Source organism: Grampus griseus (genome assembly GCF_964374135.1).
Source record: "Grampus griseus genome assembly, chromosome: 19".
In the NCBI taxonomy this organism is placed as follows: Eukaryota; Metazoa; Chordata; class Mammalia; order Artiodactyla; family Delphinidae; genus Grampus; species Grampus griseus.
In genome coordinates, this window is record NC_139013.1 from 8,961,234 (window position 1) to 8,974,668 (window position 13,435).

The 13,435-nt window shown below is 50.8% G+C and overlaps 1 protein-coding gene across 2 annotated transcripts in view; it reads left to right on the plus strand.

Moving 5' to 3' along the window:
- Positions 1 to 224: 224 nt before the first annotated feature.
- Positions 225 to 13,435, plus strand: part of PRKD2 (protein kinase D2) — a 30,470-nt gene continuing 17,259 nt past the window's right edge. Inside the window, exons 1-7 of one of the 2 annotated variants that reach the window (XM_082676893.1) lie at positions 225 to 1,185; positions 3,382 to 3,520; positions 6,854 to 6,985; positions 10,006 to 10,160; positions 10,275 to 10,497; positions 12,096 to 12,173; positions 12,249 to 12,402. In XM_082676893.1, the coding sequence (XP_082533019.1) occupies positions 946 to 1,185; positions 3,382 to 3,520; positions 6,854 to 6,985; positions 10,006 to 10,160; positions 10,275 to 10,497; positions 12,096 to 12,173; positions 12,249 to 12,402 (1,121 nt within the window). In that variant the 5' untranslated portion in view covers positions 225 to 945. Of the gene's footprint in view, positions 1,186 to 3,381; positions 3,521 to 4,958; positions 4,967 to 6,853; positions 6,986 to 10,005; positions 10,161 to 10,274; positions 10,498 to 12,095; positions 12,174 to 12,248; positions 12,403 to 13,435 lie in introns of those variants that run through there. The other variant, XM_082676894.1, reaches the window with a different exon arrangement.

Here is a 13,435-nt window from a genome sequence, read left to right on the forward strand (position 1 = left end):
TCGCCTCCCTTCCCCGCATCTCCCACCCCCGGGTCCCCAGACCCGGGAGCGGGAGGTGCCGCCCCAACTCGGAGGCGCTAAGCCCGCCCTCCTCTTCCGCCCGCAGGCCCTCGTCAGGCTCCGCCCTCTTGACGTCACCGAGGCCGGCACCGATTGGCCGACTGAACTGTCACTCCGGACACTTCCTCCTGGGCCGCAGCCGCCGAATTAAACTTTGGAGTGGGAAAAAGAGCCACCGGCGCCCGGCGCCGGACGACCCTCCCTTCCCTCCCACCCCCCGCCACCCCACTGCCGCCGGTAACACCCCCTTCTCCGCGGCCCCCGACCGAATTTTTCTCCAACTGCCGAGACCCGTGAGATTCCCGCCTTAGCACCCCAGCCCTCGGAATCCCTCTGCCCATTCCCAGGCCCGCCGTCGGATCCCTGGGATCCATTCGATCCCCGACTCAGAGACTCCTGCTCTCCACCCCAAGATCTGGTGAATCCCTCGAGCTCCCTTCTTATGTGGATCCTCTTCTTACAGCCACTGGATTCTTGGCCCCACCTGCTCCTTTTCCAATCCCTTCTTTCTCCAGCGAGCCTTTGGATCCTGGGCTCTTCTGATCCCTGTGACCCCGGCCTACTAGATTTTCTTTTTTGATTTCTTGGAATCTCCCAATCGCTGGGCCGCCCAAACCATTAGATTTCTCCTTTCTGATCGTCTGTGATCCCTTAATCTCCGGGCGGGCGTCTGATCCACGAGATTCCTTTTCTCTAACTTCCCAGGGTCCCACCTCCTCGAGTTCCCTCAACCTGCCAGGATTCTCTTCTCGGATCCCCGGGATCCCCGCGCTCCTACCACCAGCTAACAAGATACCTCGGATCCAGGGACCTGAGCCTCCCTGCTCAGGCTCCTGCAGCCTGATCCCGGGTGGGCGCCGGGCGGCGGGTCCCGGGCCTCGCCCTATGGCCGCCGCACCCTCCCATCCCGCCGGCCTCCCGGGCTCTCCCGGGCCGGGGTCTCCTCCGCCCTCTGGCAGCTTGGAACTGCAGGCTCCGCCACCGCTGCTGTCCCATGTCCCGGCGCCGGGCTCGGGGGTGTCCTTCCACATCCAGATCGGGCTGACCCGCGAGTTCGTGCTGTTGCCCACCGCCTCCGAGCTGGCCCACGTGAAGCAGCTGGCTTGCTCCATCGTTGACCAGAAGGTGAGGGCACAGGGTTCCCCTCACCTAGCTTGAGGAGAGGTCTGGAAGAGTGGGGAGGTGCTGGCAGAGGCGATCTCCAGCCCAGTATATAAGGAAGAGGGAGAGAAAGGGGATAAGCCTTGGGCGACTGAGGGGGTGGGGCATTGGCCCCCAGTTGCCTCCTCACCCCACCACTCCTTTGAGAGAGGCCTGGTCAGGGGTGGGGTGCCCCAGAGGCCTCCCCAAATTGCATGTCCCTGGATGTTGTTGTTTGCTGCAGACAGCATGGAGGAAGGGAGGGACGGGTGAGGTGTAGGAGCCGAGAGGAAGGGGCAGGTGGGAGCAGCAGATGTCGGGGGACCTCCCTGTCCAGGCCTATCCCCGGCCTCCCATTTGGTGGAAACAGTAGAAACTGAAGCCAGGCTGGCCGTGGCGATCAAGTGACATGTGTGGGTGTGGGTACCTGCAGTAGCTGCCAGGGGCAAGTGAGGTCTCAGAGTCCAATCTCTGCCCTCCCCCAGGCTTGAGCGTGTGTGGAGGGGCAGGTGCGCCTCTTCACAGTCCAGAGGCTCTGAGGTGTCTGTCCCCTCTCCTGATCAGTGTCCCCCCACCCCCCGGCTCTAATGCTAGTCTGTGAAAACGAACCTTCCCCAGTCCCACCCCACTCTTCGCTTTGGACACGAGGGTCACTGGGGTTGGGGCCTGGGGGAGCACGGCAAGGGGAAATCAGGTGGGACGCAATGCTTGGATTCTAGAATGTTAAAAGTTAGAATTAAAAAAAAAATTGGAATAGTGGGCTACTCTGCTGTTGGAATTTTGGACTGTGAAAGTGTTAAAATGTTAGAATTCTAAATTGTTGGAATATGCAACTGCTAGGTAACTGAACTCCTCTGATATTAAAGTGTTCAAACATTAGAACCCGAGGTTGTTGAAATACTAAAACATTAAAATGTTGGAATATTTGATTCCATCGTTGTTAGACTCCTAGAGCGTAAAAATGTTAGAATTCTGGAATGCTGGGTCGCTGAAATCCTTTCATGCTAAGATATTCAAATATTAGAACCCTAGTTTAGCAGATTCCTAGAACTTTAAAATATTAGACTACTACTAATCTAGGTTATTAAAATCCTAAAACTTATCATGATAATTTGTTGGAATCTAGAATGTATAATCCTATAATGTGAGCATGCTGGAATCCCAAAATACCCAAATTGTAGGATCTTCTTAGATTCCTGGGAATGAATTCTTTGGGCTGCAGACAAAACATTAGGAACTGGGCCAACTCCCCCATTTTACAGACAAGGAAACTGAAGCTTAGAGAAAGACCTCCAAGGCAGTCAGGACCCTGGCAGTCCTGGCCACCTGTGGACCCTCTCCCAGCAACAAGAACAGATAGAGCTTCCTTTGCCCCCTACCCCAAACCCCAAAACTAGCAGGCCCAGCTCGCACACTTAGCCTGCTCCTTGGGAAAACAGGCTGGGGAGAGGGCATGATTGTCCCCTGGGTGAAGTTCTTTATCCGATGCTCAAGTCCTCAGCCTACCGCCTCAGGCCTCACCGCAGTTTTATTTTCTGCCCCCCTCCCCACCCCGTCCAGGTGTGGTAGGGCCCCTTTCCTTCCTTCCAGTGGCTCCACCTGGGCGGTTTCACTTTCTGTTCTACCAGCTTTCATTTCCTGCCCCGCCTCCCCAAGCTAGGGACCGGGACACCTGGGTCCTTGAGGCATTGGGTGGGGGACACCGTGCCAGTTTCCAGCTCCCTTGAGCCCTAGCCTTTCCACACCCCCCTCCCCCACAAACTAGGAGTCCTAAATCCCCTCCTTCCAGATCGCCCAGCCCCAGTGCTGGGCCTGGAGCCAGGTAACAGGGACAACAACAGTTCCAGGAAGGAAGCTGGGGGTGAGGGGGAGCGGGAGGTGGTGGGGAGATAAGGGAAGGGATGCTCACTCAGCCCTACCCCCGTCCATCTCCAGAAGATTCTAGGTGCCCACGCTCCCAGAGCCACTCTCTCAAACTCTGGCCAGCGCTCGCTCCCAGCACACCTGGGGCCCTGGCACCCTGCCCGGCTCAGCTCGAGCTGGGCTTGGGAGGGAGCGGGCAGGAAGCGAGGGGCTGCGGGGTCTCTGAGTTTCCGGGGGAAACAGCCGGCCCTGCCCTGGGAGGGTTCCAGACCGCTGCTTTGAGCTTTTCCGTCACCACCTCCTTCTCCCGCTCCTCAGTTCCCCGAGTGTGGCTTCTATGGCCTTTACGACAAGATCCTGCTCTTCAAACATGACCCCACGTCGGCCAACCTCCTGCAGTTGGTGCGCTCTGCCGGAGACATCCAGGAGGGCGACCTGGTGGAGGTGGTACTGTCGGGTGAGAGGCCGAGGCGGGCCTAGGGGCGGAGCCTCGAGCGGGGGCGGGGCATCGGGAGGAGGGGGAGGGGAGGTGGGCCCAGAAACTTAGTTCTTAAAGTTAGGGACCAGCGGTTCTAAGCCTTGGCTGCAAATTAGAATCACCGCGGGAGCTTTTTACAAACCACCGTTACGGAATGGGTAGGTGTGGTGCCTGCACATTGTGGAATTCGCACCGCACTGAACATAAACCATCCACGGCAACGCGGATGAATCTCACACCTAATGCTGAGGGACAGAAGCTAGACATCAGACTACATATTGTATCATTCCATTTACGAAGCACAAAGACAATTACGCTATTTTGTTAGAAGCCAAGAGAGTGGGTACCTTTTTGGCAGCTGGAGTTGGGTGGGGGGCACAATGGTTTAAACTTCCATTTATCCATCAGAATGCTGGTGACATGGGCGTGTACAGTTTGACAATTCATTAAGCTGTGCATTTCTGATATGTCCTTTCCTAGACCTACGTTACACTTTGATGTAAAGTTAAAAATGTTTTGCTGCCTGTGCCTCCTCCCAATGAAATGCTAAATTAAATCAGACTCTGCAGCATGAGATGAAACCCGGGTACCTGTATTTTCAGCCAAAATCTAGTCCACCCACTGGCCATTCTCATTTGATGGGTGGGCAAGCTCTCAGCACTTAGAGGACTCTTTAGCCCTTGGTTCCTTCAGGAGGGTAGGGTAGGGGGGTAGGAGGTACCTTACTCATGGCTGTATGTCCTCCCCTGCCCCCCACCCCCACCCGGAGTACTGCAATGCTCCGTAAAATTTGTTGGATGGATGGATGGATGACAGTTAGAAGTTTGAATTAACGGGACTTCCCTGGTGGTGCAGTAGTTAAGAATCCTCCTGCCAATGCAGGGGACACCGGTTCGATCCCTGGTCCGGGAAGATCCCACATGCTGCAGAGCAACTAAGCCCGTGCGTCACAACTACTGAGCCTGCGCTCTAGAGCCCGCGAGCCATAACTGCTGAGCCCACGTGCCGCAACTACTGAAACCTGGGAGCCTAGACCCCGTGCTCCACAACAAGGAAGCCACCGCAATGAGAAGCCCGCGCACCGCAACAAAGAGTAGCCCCCTCTCGCCTCAACTAGAGGAAGCCCACGCGCAGCAACGAAGGCCCAACGCAGCCAATAAATAAAGAGCATAAATCATTAAAAAAAGAAGAAGTTTGGATTTACGTCCCTCATATAGGCTTGCCACCCTTGGATTTTTATCTTCATCCTGGTCTCTCCCCAAACCCAAGTCTTGTTCGTGCAGCTGTCTCCCTGACGCTTTTACTCGGCAGCTCCAGGCCTCTCAGATACAGCCTGTCCAAGACAGAAATCTTGATTTCGCCCTTCTAAACCTGCTCTTCCCACAGTATTCTCCAGCTTGGTGAAGGGTATCACCATTCACCCAGGTGCTCATGCCCCAAACTTTGGGCCACCCCTGGCTCCTCTTTTTCTCTCACCCCTTCACTTGGTCCATCCTCAAACCTACTGGTCTCACTCATCCTGAATCTATTTCTTTCCTCCCTCCACTGATCCAAGCCGCCATCACCTCCTGCCCAGACTATTGCAGTAGCACCTAAGTCAGCTCATGACACTCCACTGCTCAGAATCCTCCCCTTACTCTGCATTACCCTCGGAACAAAATGCAAACTCCTCAACGTGGCCTCAAGGCTGTCCATGACCTGGGCCCTGCCAATTCCCCAAATTCATCTCTTAACACTGGCCTTCTTATTTTCTTTGTTCCAACCATCTTGTCTGCCCTCTGTCCCTTGAAGAAATCAAGCTCCCTCCCACCTCAGGGCCTTTGCACTTGCTGTCCTTCTCCCCCACCCCCGACCCTGTCCTGTCTTCTCATAGCTAGCACCTTCTTGTTATTTGGATCTCAGCTTAACTGCCATTTCCTCATTGTCAGAAATATCCTTGTTTGTTTGTTTGTTTGTTTGTTTGATGTATCTTTTCCCTCTCCTCAGAAGAATGTCAGATCTCTAAGAGTGGTGAAACTCTCTTGTTCAGAGCTTTATCCTGCGTGTGTAAACAGTGCTTGGCACATAGAACAGAGTCCCCTCTCCATTGCATAATACTAAGAAAAATAGCTTAATATTAGACAGAAATTGGGGGGGATGGGGGTGGGGAGAGGAACAAGATTTAGTCCAAAAATGAAACTTTAAAATAATAGCTAACATTTATTGAGCATTTTCTCTGAGCCAGGTACTGTTTTAAGAGCTTTTCGGGAATTCCCTGACGGTTCAGTTGTTAAGACTCCGTGCTCTCACTGCTGAGGGCCCCGTTTCGATCCCTGGTCGGGGAACTAAAATCCCATAAGCCGCGTCGCGTGGCCAAAAAAAAAAAAAAGCTTTCCATATATTCATTTAACCCATAGAAAAGAACCATAGGGACTTCCCTGATGGTGCAGTGGTTAAGAATCCGCCTGCCAAAGCAGGGGACACGGGTTCGAGCCCTGGTCCGGGAAGATCCCACATGCTGCAGAGCAACTGAGCCTTCGAGCCACAACTATTGAGCCCGCGGGCCTAAAGCCCGTCCTCCACAAAAAAAGAAGTCACTGCAATGAGAAGCCCACGCACTGCAACGAAGAGTAGCCCCCGCTCGCTGCAACTAGAGAAAGCCTGCGTGCAGCAATGAAGACCCAACTCAGCCAAAAATTATAATAAATTAATTAGTTTTCAAAAATAGAAATAAAAAAGTGTAAGCGGAACATTCATCAAAATAAATTTTGAAAAAAAGAACTATAAGGCGATACTATTATGTTACTGGGCATGTTCTTCCCTAGACACCTGCATGGTCCAGACCCTTACCTTTTCCAGGTCTTTTGTCTTTTTTTTTTTTTTTGGCAGGCGGATTCTTAACCACTGTGCCACCAGAGAAGCCCTATCTGTGTTTTTTAATTAAAATTTTTTTAATTGTGATAAAATATATGCAACATAAAATTACCATCTTAACCATATTCAAAGTCTAGTGTTCAGTAGTGTTAATTACATTCACAATGTTGTGTAACCAACCTCCAGAACTGTTTTCATCTTGCAAAACTGGAAATCTGTGCCCATTAAACAATTCCCCATTCCCCCTCCCTGGTCCCTGGCATAGGCACATAGGTGTTTTGGCCAATGGTGGAGCTGGGATTTGAACCCAGGTCGAATGAAATGTAGGATGCGAGTAAATGATTGAAGGAAAGATCAAACATTGCAGTTGACAGGGCTGTGTGAAACCCGGGAATGCGGAGGGTGAAATGGCCACCGCTGGTCCCGATTCAACCATCCGCCCCTCCCTGCTGCCTGCAGCTTCGGCCACCTTCGAGGACTTCCAGATCCGCCCGCACGCCCTCACGGTGCACTCCTACCGAGCGCCTGCCTTCTGCGACCACTGCGGAGAGATGCTCTTCGGCCTAGTGCGCCAGGGCCTCAAGTGTGAAGGTGAGAGGCGGAGGGGCTGGAGGCGGGGCCAGGAGGTAGGTTGTGGGCGTGAGGGCGGGGCCGGGCTGGAGCTCAGGGCCAGGAGGTGGGGCCTAAGAGGTGGGGTTCGGAGGGAGAGGTGAGCGCCCAGAGGCAGGGCTTGGGGAAGGAACTGGAGGTGGGCACAGGAGGCGGAGCTTGGGTGGAGGGCGGGGTCTGGGTGGGGCTCCATTTGGGGGTGGGGACTGGGAGGTGGAGCTCCGAGGGAGTGGTAAGGGGCAGAGCTTTGGGGGAGAACAGGGGTGATGGGGAAGAGGGCGGAGCCTATATCAGTCAGGGATCAACAGGAGAAACGGAGCCTGTAGGGAGGCATATGTTAAGGGATTTTTGGAAGGAATTGGCTTACAGGATTGTGGGCGCTGGCCACTCTGAAATCCGTAGGGCGGGTCGTCAGGGAGAACAGGCAGGAGATGAAGCTGCTCTCCAGCTCGGAAATCTCAGCTCGGCTCTTTAAGCCTTTCAACTGACTGAAACAGGCCCACCCAGATTAACTAGGATGATCTCCGTCACTTAAAGTCAACTGATTGTGGACTTGAATCACATCTCCAGATACCTTCGCAGCAACACGCAGATTATCGTTTGAATAACTGGGGATGTGACACATAAAGCTATCAGAGTCCAGCTGTTGGCAACTTGGCACTTCCGTCTGCTAGGGCTGTCCTAACGAAAGATCACGGGCTGGGTGGTGTAAACAAGATCTGGGTTCTGACAAGATATGGTTCCTGGTGAGGGCTCTCTTCCTAGCTTGCAGATGGCCACCATCTCCTCCTGTGCTCACATAGCACGTGGAGAGAGAGCGATTTTTCATGTCTCTTCCGTTTATAAGGACCCCAATCCCACTGATCAGGGCCCCATCCTTATGGCCTCATTTAACCTTAATTACCTCCTTAAAGGCCCCATCTCCAAATACAGTCACACTGAAGGTTAGGGCTTCAACATATGAATTTGGGGAGAACACAAACATTCAGTCTATAACAGGCACCCATACACGTCTCCCTAAATCATACTTAAAAAAAATAAAGGAACACAGTGTGTTCCTTTGAGACAAGATGTCTCAAGGTTAAGCCCAAGTGTCAGGATTCACAGGTTCACTGTTCCCGTCTTTGATGCTTCTGAGGGGGAATGCTGAGATCACGCCTCCCCTGCAGAGGAAGGCCGCACACCCACCTTGGCTCTGCTCTACACACAGCAGATGAAGACCATCCATTATATGATGACGACCTGCATCTCCATTGTTGTTCAGTGTGCTCCACTATTAGAGGCGTATTCTCAGATGTTCCATTGCCTAAGGATCTCCAGCTTTGTGACTATCATGCTCCTGTAGAAATCCGGAGTCCCTGATACCTTGTGTTCCAGATGACCCACAGTATCGACTGGGATTGTTATCATGCAGCCCTAAATATACTTGTGGAGGACTTCCCTGGTGGTCCAGTGGTTAAGACTTTGTGCTTCCACTGCAGGGGGTGCGGGTTCAATCCCTGGTCAGGGAACTAAGATCCCCACATGCCGCACGGCACGGAAAAAAAAAAAAGTTAAATATACTTGTGGCATTATTTAAGGACTCTAGGGATAATAGCTGTGTCAGGCCTGCAAAACACCAATTTACTGCATTCAAAGCTGCTATCGATATTGCCATCGTCCACATGCCATATCCAACTCTTGAAGTCTTGGTTTATGTAACTGTTGTCATGGAGCAACCCTGGTATCACCAAGTTCTAATGGCCATTCTCCGAATGGACTTCATCGGCCCAGCATCACAGATGATGGTCCAAGTTCATAGGGTTCCAATACTTTATGCCTGTACTTTATGCCATTGACGCCTTCCTACGGGAGTTTGATTCTACCTTGATACTCATAACAGGAACCATAGATGAGATTCTGAAATTCTGTGAGGCATGTGAGTGATTAAAGGCCAAAACTGGGATATGGTTCCTGTGTGCAATTTGCCATCCTGAAACTCTCCTCGTAGCAGCAACAGCAATCCCCAAGCTTGCCTCTGGAGCATGACATTGTGCATTTGAGACAGTGCCTATGATGAGGAATTACTGCACAGGAAAGTCTATAAGAGGCCGGCTGCCAGAAGACAATCTTCATAAAATGTCCGAAGGAAGCTTCCAAAGGCTGGAGGAACATTCTTTACTCCAGAAAGAGATCCTGGAATCATTTGGAATCACCAGAGATGTATGGAGAAGCATTCAGGAAGTCCAGAAGGAAATGACAAGCTGAGCCTGACTCTTTCGTGGTCAAGGATTAAAAATAGAAAAGAAAAGAAAGAACAAAGTCACACTTCCACATGATATGATACAACCATCCCGAGTACAACTGAAAAATGCTCTCTTTCCCCATAAGACGATGTCCTTGTGTGATATTCCGTCTTCTCCTTTGATATCCCGTAACAAATATCACGGTATAAAGTTAATTATTATTAATATCTTATGTTAGATGATAAGGGGGTAGAAGAGGGAAGAAAACAAAAATATTTGGTGTATGCACATATTCATAACAAAGTAAGGAAGAGATACTATGACTGTCCTCACGGCTGCAACTGGGCACGTGGCTGTGGCTTCCTTCTCTGCCTTCTCCACTGCCTGGTCCATATTCCCTTTGCCCTCAGCCAGCACCTCACCTGCTCATGGTATTTTGTCTGTTGGGGTGGCCCAAAACTTTATTCCTGTTTTTTTTTTTTTTTTTTGGCCTCACCGAAAGCGCGGGGTCCTAACCACTGGACCGTCAGGGAGTTCCCCAAACCTTTATTCCTGAAGGCTCTCAGCCATTAGCAGTTCTGCCTGAATTGGGTTTTGTAGTGTTCCGCTGACGTTAATTACACTAGGAAGAGGCATCCTGAGGGACGTGCTGTGTTCCAGATCCTCAGAAAAGGAGAAGGTGGCGAAGGGGGGGAGGGGCGCGTGGTGGGGGGAGCTGAGCTTCAGTGCCCAGGTCAGGTGGAGGCTATGTCTCTGACCGTCGGGCGCCCCACACAGGCTGCGGACTGAACTACCACAAACGCTGCGCCTTCAGCATCCCCAACAACTGCAGTGGGGCCCGCAAGCGACGCCTATCGTCCACGTCTCTGGCCAGTGGCCATTCGGTGCGCCTCGGCACCTCTGAGTCCCTCCTCAGCATGACTGATGAGCTGGTGAGCAGCTGGGGGAGTGGGGAGGGGTGGGGAGGGGTGGTGGTTGGGGGTTGATGAGGTCCAGGCGCAGGGACGATGCGCTGAGGTGTCCCTTTCCACCTTGCCATCTGATAGAGCCGTAGCACCACCGAGCTCATCCCTCGCCGCCCCACATCCTCGTCCTCCTCATCTTCTGTCTCATCCTACACCGGTCGCCCGATCGAGCTGGACAAGATGCTGCTGTCCAAGGTCAAGGTGCCACACACCTTCCTCATCCACAGCTACACGCGGCCCACCGTCTGCCAGGCTTGCAAGAAACTGCTCAAGGGCCTCTTTCGCCAGGGCCTACAGTGCAAAGGTCAGCGGGGGCCCCCCACGTTGGGGGGTGGCGAGGGACAGAGTCAGAACACCCCCCATCACACAGACACACTGAGGCTTAGGATCTCAGCTGGGCTTGTGGCAGGAAACAAAAATCTCTGTTCTGATCCTTAGAAGCACAGGGCCTTGGAAAGGGAGTGCCCTGAATCCTGAAGTTCTAGAACCTTTGGAATTCTGGAATCCTAGAACCTCAGTCATTAGAAACTTGGAATCCTAGCACCTAAGAAATCTAGATGCATATGATACTTAGCATGGAATTCTAAAACCTTAGAACTTGAGAATTCTTGAATCAGAGAACCTTAGAAACATAAGTTCCAAGAATTCTAGATCATAGGATTCAGCAAAAAGAATCATAGAACTTCAGACTCATAAATATTAGAACCATCAAATTATAGATTCTCAGAATGTTAGAACTTTAAAACCATAGGAATTGAGAAGAATAGAAACCTAGAAGCAAAACATTTGAGTCTTAGAAGTCTAGAATCATATAGCCTTGAAACCATCAAATTCTGGAGTCCTAGAAATCTAAGATCCCAGAACTTTGAACGATCAAATTTGGAAATACCAGAAGTCTAGATCCATAAAAAGGTTAGAGCCATCCAATTCTAGAATTCATCAGAACAGTCAAATTCTAGAATCTTAGATGTCTACAGCTGAAGAACCATAGAAACATTAAGTTCTAGATTCCTGGGTGTACAGAACCCAAGAACTTTGGAACTCTCAGATTCTACAGGCTTAGAAGTCTAGAATCATAGAACTGTAGGGTCACCGAATTCTAGAGTTTAGACACATAAAACCTTAAAACCTCAGACATCAAAGAATCTTAGCAGTCTAGAACTGTAGAACTGTAGAAGCATAGATGTGTAGAGTTCTAGAAACTTGGACATCAGACTCTGCAGTCTTAGAAATCTAGAATCATAAGGACCTTAGCAAAATAAGTTTTCATAGAATTCCAGGATCTTTGATGTATAGCAGTCCAGAACCTCGGAGTCTTCAAACTTCTCAACCAAACAATGGTTCTCAACCAAGGACAGTTTTGCCCAAGGGGGGATGTTTGGCAATGTCTGGAAACATTTTTGTTTGTCATATGGGGCTGGTGCTACTGGCATCAGATGGGTAGAGATCGGGGATGCTGCTAAAAATCCTATGATGTTCAGAACAACCCGCCACAACAAGGAATTTTCCAGCCCAAAATGTTCATAGTGCCAAAGGTTGAGAAACCCCGCCCTCAAAAGCCTGAAGTCTAGAATCATAGAATGTTACATGCGATTACACTCTATAATTGTAGAAATCTAGGGTGACGGATATCTACACTGTTAGAACTTTAGACCCTTAGAGTGCTAGGGCTGTCAAGCCACGGACACTTCATCTGGCCCTCCTCTATTTAATCAAGCCTCTCTATAACTGGGGACTGTGGCTTAAAGGAGGGATGACCAGGGAAGGGTCATTTAGCTTTCCTGCCCCAAAAAGCAATAGCGAACTCTTTTGAGACTGGGGGCTAGGGGTCAAGGGTCAACCCTTAGAGGTGACCTCTCTTCCCCCTCCCACCCCACTCCATGTTCCCTGTCCTCCTACCAGATTGCAAGTTCAACTGTCACAAACGCTGCGCCACCCGAGTCCCTAATGACTGTTTGGGGGAGGCACTCATCAACGGAGGTAAGAGGCTGGGGGCTGAGTGGGAAAGGGCAGCAGGACTGTGTGGAGGCCCCTCTGATGCCCCTGTCCTCCCAGATGTGCCGATGGAGGAGGCCACTGATTTCAGCGAGGCTGACAAGAGCTCCCTCATGGATGAGTCAGATGACTCGGGTTTCGTCCCGGGCTCCCACTCAGAAAATGCTCTCCATGCCAGCGAGGAGGAGGAAGGCGAGGGAGGCAAGGCCCAGAGGTACCCAGGGCCCTCTCCAGCAAAGGCCGTTCTCCGTCCCTACAATGGGTTGACATCACCCCATTCTTACAAATTTCTCAGGTTCCTGAGGCGAACTTTTTCAAGCATCCGAACTTTATTTTTTTAACCTAACCTTTTTTCCTGATTTACATTTTTAACAAGTTTTAATGGAAGCCTATTTTAACTTAAATTGTTTTTCTTTTATTGGAACTGGTAATACAGTCACTCAAAACATATATAGTCAACCCCTCCCACTTCCCTGCCTCTCAGCTGCCCAGCCCCTCTGCCCAGAGGATGCCACTGGGATTAGGTTCTGGTGGGTCCTTCTAGAAACAGTCCATATGGCAAAGTGACAGTACAAAGAGTGAGAATATGGACTCTGGAACCAGACTGCTGTATGGCCTTAGGCAAGAGATTAACCTCTCTGGGCCTCAGTTTTCTCATCAGTAAAATGGGGATAAAGTAGTACCTACCGTATAGGGTTGTTGCGAGAATGAAATGAATTAATGTGAATCAAGTATGTAAAACAGTACCTGGTATACAGTAAGTGTTAGTTTAACTCTTATCCCAGAGCCCTAAATCTTAAAAAGGAAGGGAAAATATCCATTTTCTTTCAACCATTTTGGCCTTGGATTGATTTGTATGGCCTTAAACAAGTCCCTTCTCCTTTTGGTGCCTCAGTCTTCCCATCTGTAAAATGGGGAAAGGAAAATATCCCCAACGAACTGACAGGCAGTGGCTTTCTTCTGGCATGGAAGCTCTGAAAAATAATAACTTTTACTTAATTACACATTTTAAATTAGAAATGGAATTAATCTTCAGCTTCACTAGAATGTGAGTTCAAGTGCTCGAGGGCAAGGATATTTATCCGCCTCCCAAGTGCCTAGGACAAGGCCTGGCTTCCTCCATGGATGACTGTTTATCGAGGTGGCAGGAAAGCAGCAGGGCTAAAAGCACAGGGCACTGGAGGCTGAGAGATGGATCCCAGCTCCATCACTTAAACTGCTGGTCCTTTCTCTGCCTGCCTCAGTTT